The sequence below is a fragment of the Engraulis encrasicolus genome, chromosome 11 (assembly GCF_034702125.1).
Source record: "Engraulis encrasicolus isolate BLACKSEA-1 chromosome 11, IST_EnEncr_1.0, whole genome shotgun sequence".
In the NCBI taxonomy this organism is placed as follows: Eukaryota; Metazoa; Chordata; class Actinopteri; order Clupeiformes; family Engraulidae; genus Engraulis; species Engraulis encrasicolus.
In genome coordinates, this window is record NC_085867.1 from 34201095 (window position 1) to 34206094 (window position 5000).

Consider the following 5000-nt stretch of genomic DNA (forward strand, 5'->3'; position numbering starts at 1 on the left):
CCGTCCTGTGCATGCACAGTTACAGAGCGAAGCGGACTGACATTGACGTAATCATATCATCAGTGTTAAGATTCAACATCAGCAACAAGCACAAGAGAGAATAGAGGTTGCAATACTTCACAAGACAAGGGATAAAAGCAAAATTATGGGGGGTGAAAAAATAACAAACATGAGAAGTCGCTCTTGTGGTGTGTTGAAAATGCTGAAAGTACTGACACTTGACAAACATAAGATTGTGTGTAGCGGTAAAGGAACACAACAATGTCCTGTAATTCAGCCTTTGCATTGGTGTGTGTGTGTGTGTGTGTGTGTGTGTGTGTGTTTGTTCATCCAGGTGTGCGTGGCGGTGCCAGACTGGTGGGGAACCCACCACACACATCCACACACACACAAACACACACACACACACACACACACACCCCACTCCAACCATGGCCATGGCACTGCCGCTGGACGCGGACATGATGCGCGAGGTGCTGGAGTGCCCCATCTGCCTGGAGACCTACAACCAGGAGCAGCTGCGGCCCAAGCTGCTGCAGTGCGGCCACACCGTGTGCCGCATGTGCCTGGAGAAGCTCCTGGCCAGCACCATCAACGGCGTGCGCTGCCCCTTCTGCAGCAAGGTGTCGCGCATGAGCAGCATCGCCCAGCTGGCCGACAACCTCACGGTGCTGAAGCTCATCGACTGCGCCACCAGCACGTGGGCCGCCGGGCCCGGCGCCGGCCTCCTGATGTGCCGCTCGTGCAAGAACCGGCTGCCGCGCCAGTACTGCCACGACTGCGCGGCGCTGCTGTGCGACGCCTGCAAGGGCGAGGGCCACCAGCAGCAGGGGCACCAGGTGCAGAGCATCCGGGCGGCGGCCGAGCAGCGCCGGAAGAAGCTGAGCGGCCGCCTGGCCTCGCTGCGGGACGCCATGAGGGGCATCCAGCGGAAGAAGGCGGCGGTGGACGGGGCGGCGCGCCTGCTGAGGCAGAAGTACAAGGCGGTGCAGCAGGAGTACGCCCAGGCGGAGCTGAGGCTTCAAGAAGAGCTCACCAGGTGGGTAGCTAACTTATTCGAAAAAGACTTAGAACACGGATAAGGCGGCGGCCAGATTAAAGGGCAACCCCTGCCAATTTCAATGTGCTGTTGTATTGCTCACGCTACCCTTGACTTGTCATTACCCGGTGGCGCCGCATTTTTTGGCTCAGCCCTTTCCGAGATATGAGCTATTCTAATGGGGGCAACTTTTGTTTACATTTCTAAAAAACATTTTTATTTATTCCCAAAAACATCCAAAAGGTTATGCAACATCAGCAGACAGCTAGCAAACAGCGATACCTTTTGGGAAAATATTTGGAGTAGGCCTATGCTCATTTTTTAAAAAATGTAAACAAAAGTTGCCCCCATTAGAATGGCTCGTATCTCGGAAAGGGCTGGGCCAAAAACTGCGGCGTCACTGGGTACTGACAAGTCAAGGGTAGCGTGAGCAATACAACAGAACATTGAAATTGGCAGGGGTTGCCATTTAAGATGGCCGCCGGGGGCCCCTAGGCCACAGGTTGCTCAAAAGGCAACATTTGCCTAACAATACGGTGCCATAAATGTGTCATAATTCCAAGATGGGAACCCTCCCTACAACAACTACAACACTTCAAAGACACAGGTAAGGCCGGATTAAGATGGCCGGAGGGCCCTAGGCTACGGGTTGCTGTAGGCCCCCTCAAAAAGGCAAAAGGCGGTGTCATAAACGGAAACAGATAGGAATTAAGGATGACATGTCTGGAGAGGAGTATTGACACGATTTAATACTCGACGTAGTATGGCAGCCAGGGGATTTTTTCACTACTGCATCTTGTCACAATTATGCCGTTATTGAACAGTTATTGAACAGTCTCCAGCCTGCCTCCCTGGCGGATGAGGGTCCCATGCTGCAGCCATATCTAGCTTAGGCACTGAAACACTTTTTGTTTTTCCTCTATAACTGTATCAACAGGTACTACAACATTTGAAACACGCAGGCAGCAGAGGAACTATTCCCAGACGGCACTCAGGCTGCAATAGCAGCTCGCCTGGTTTATGTTTTTCTGTACGACTACAGATGACACTTTAACACACAACGCAGGGACTAGACTTGAGCATTTAAAACAGACAGGCGACAGGAGTAGCAACGGGCCCAGGTGGGTGTTGTGATTATGACTAGGCACAAATACTCTGGGCTATCAACTCAGGAACTTAAGCCGAAGGTACAAGGGTTTGGGCTATTTCTTGTCTCTATCAACACATTTATGTGATTTTAAATAAGCAAGTTCTAGTCATCCTATGTGTTATTGAATGTGTCTGTTATTGAATGTGGTCTGTTGTGTTGTTGTTAATGGCTCCTAACTGCAAAACAACAGTTTCATTCATCCAGTCTTTCAGTCCAAGGCCTTGAGGGGTGTTCACGGTCTGTTTATGTTTTGTTGTTACATAAGGGGGTAGCCATGGTGTAATGGTTAGGGAGATGGGCTTTAGATCAGAGGGTTGCAGGTTCAAATCCCACCTTTCCACTTCCTACCACACTCTACTGTATGGCTGTGGTTCCACACCTAACCCCATACTGATGCAGGGACTGTAACCAATACCCTGTCAATGCGCAGCCAAATGTTAAATTGTGTAATCATGTAACAACAGTTTCATTCATCCGTTCATTCAATTCAGCCCTCTGAGGGTGTTCATTGTCTTTTTATATTTTGTCTTTATAAATGGCTTCAAAGTGCGAGGCAAATGTATCCTTGGGGCAAACAATGGTTGTATGTCCTCATACAACTGGACTTGACCAGTAAAGCTGATTCTGATTGGTCCATTTCGGTAAAGGTTGATTCTGATTCGTCCATTTCAGGTTTCGGATGGCGTTCACTGTCTTACTTGTGTTTCCTCAGTGCAAGGCATATTTCCCTTTGGGGGGTAATGATGGCTTCTTTTCTTCATGCCAAGTACATAACCAGTAAAGCTGCTTGTGACTGGTTCGTTCCAGATCTGGGAAGTGTACGTGGCCAGTAAAGTCGATTCTGATTGGTTTTTCGTTCCAGGTCTCGGAGGGCGTTCACGTCCGCTTTGTCCGAGGTGGAGAAGCTGAACGGACAGATCCTGGAGGAGCAGACGTACCTGCTGAACGTGGCCGAGGTGCAGGTGGTGTCGCGCTGCGACTACCTGACGGCGCGCATCAAGCAGGCGGACATGGTGCTGTTGGAGGATGGATGCTGCAGTGACGGAGGAGGTGGAGGTGGAAGCGCGGAGCCGGACGAGGATGAACCGGACCTCCAGATAAAGGTTGGTTTATAAATGTGTAAGCTAGCCCACCTGGGAATCTCCCATTGTCATTGTGTCACAGCGCTCTACAGCAAACAGTGCTCACCTCACCGCACACAATGAAATTGCATGTTATGCCTCCCCCATGCAAGGGGGGAATCCCCAAACGCCGACCCAAGATAGGAGTGTTGCAGGACGGTGCCATGCTCAGGTTATCTCCGTCATGGAGGAGGATAAGAGAGAGTAAATTACTCCCCCCCACCAACCTGGCGGGCCGGGAGTCGAACCAGTTACCAAGCTACAAACCCGACACCCTAACCACTTACCCGTGACTATTTGGGTAGGGACAGGGTTCGGTAGGGTGTGCACGTCCAAAGTCACTTTTTGCAGGTGACAGACTATAGTGTCAGACAGTTAAGTTAAGGCAACGTGCCTGACGAAGATCCAGGGTGATCGAAACATTGCATCTGAATTTTTGGAGCTCAGTCAGCAGACCTACAGTAGTTCCTCTTTCAGCAGATACAGCAGGAGACGCTGATTTTGTACCATGTTTCTTTGACTGCACCCTGCAAGGGCCATACAACGTCCATTGTGGGCAATCTCCCTCAATCGCCCACATACTGTACTACTACCTTGGAAGGCTCACGGAAATTGAAACATGGAAGGAGAAAACAGAAATGTTTCTATGGGACAGTCATCATTCTGATGTACATACTGTATGCAGGCCACATTATGTTTGGAGACGGGGGGCCCTATTTCAGATTTTATCCTGGGCCTGGGAAAAAAATCTGTCAGCGTCTCTGACTATGTACTGTAATGTATTTTGGACCTCCCCTTTTACTTTCTCAATCCAGTTCATCCAGTTTGCCTCCGGTGGTCATCTGATGTCGTATGTACCATAATGTCTTCTTTTCTTTCAGGTGGACCTGCCCAGCGCACTCCTCAAGCTGCAGGACCCCGAGCTGGTGAGGGCCGAGCACCCGCGCCCCCTAGAGGTGGGCCAGCTGACCTGCAAGCCCTGCACAGTCAACATGGACGAGGAGGAGACGCAGGAGCTGGTGGCTGCTGCCGCCGCTGCCGCCGCCACAATGTCATCGACGGCCGGCGCCGGAGGATCGGGAGGAGGAGGAGCCGCGCTGGAGCTCTACCGCGACGTGGACATGATCACGGCGGTAGAGGAGGCCGTGTGCGCGTCGCCCGGCAGCTTCAAGTCCAAGTCGGTGGACAGCGGCACCGCTGGTCCTCCGTCCTCCGTGGTCGGAGGAGCCGTGGCCGGAGCGGGCGGCGGCGGATCCTCCGGCGGGGGGCCCTCGGGGGCGCAGATCTGCCAGTTTGTGAAGAAGATGGGCTGCAAGGGGAACCTGCCGGGCATGTTCAACCTGCCGGTGAGCATCTGCGTGACGCCACAGGGCGAGGTGCTGGTGGCCGACCGGGGCAACTACCGCATCCAGATCTTCAACCGCAAGGGCTTCCAGCGCGAGATCCGCCGCAACCCCAGCAGCATCGACAACTTTGTGCTGAGCTTTCTCGGCGCCGACCTGCCCAACCTCATCCCCCTGTCCATCGCCATCACACCCCAGGGCCTCATCGGTGTCACCGACAACTATGACAACTCGGTGAAGGTGAATATATCTGTATGTTTTTGTGGCGTCATGTGTTGTGTGATATGCAGCAGCTATGTATGTATGTCCAAGACAAATTGCCCTTGGGATGGATAAAAGCAATCTTG

The 5000-nt window shown here is 52.3% G+C and overlaps 2 protein-coding genes across 2 annotated transcripts in view; one reads left to right on the forward strand and one right to left on the reverse strand.

The window, feature by feature from the left end:
* Positions 1-5000, reverse strand: part of LOC134458283 (astrotactin-2-like) — a 498215-nt gene that overhangs the window by 141936 nt on the left and 351279 nt on the right. The window lies entirely within an intron of this gene.
* The window catches only part of trim32 (tripartite motif containing 32), a 12077-nt gene that overhangs the window by 891 nt on the left and 6186 nt on the right, over positions 1-5000 (forward strand). The window contains exons 2-4 of the mRNA XM_063210513.1: positions 335-1039; positions 3052-3292; positions 4192-4893. Of these exons, the coding sequence (XP_063066583.1) occupies positions 432-1039; positions 3052-3292; positions 4192-4893 (1551 nt within the window). The 5' untranslated portion in view covers positions 335-431. The remainder of the gene's footprint in view (positions 1-334; positions 1040-3051; positions 3293-4191; positions 4894-5000) is intronic.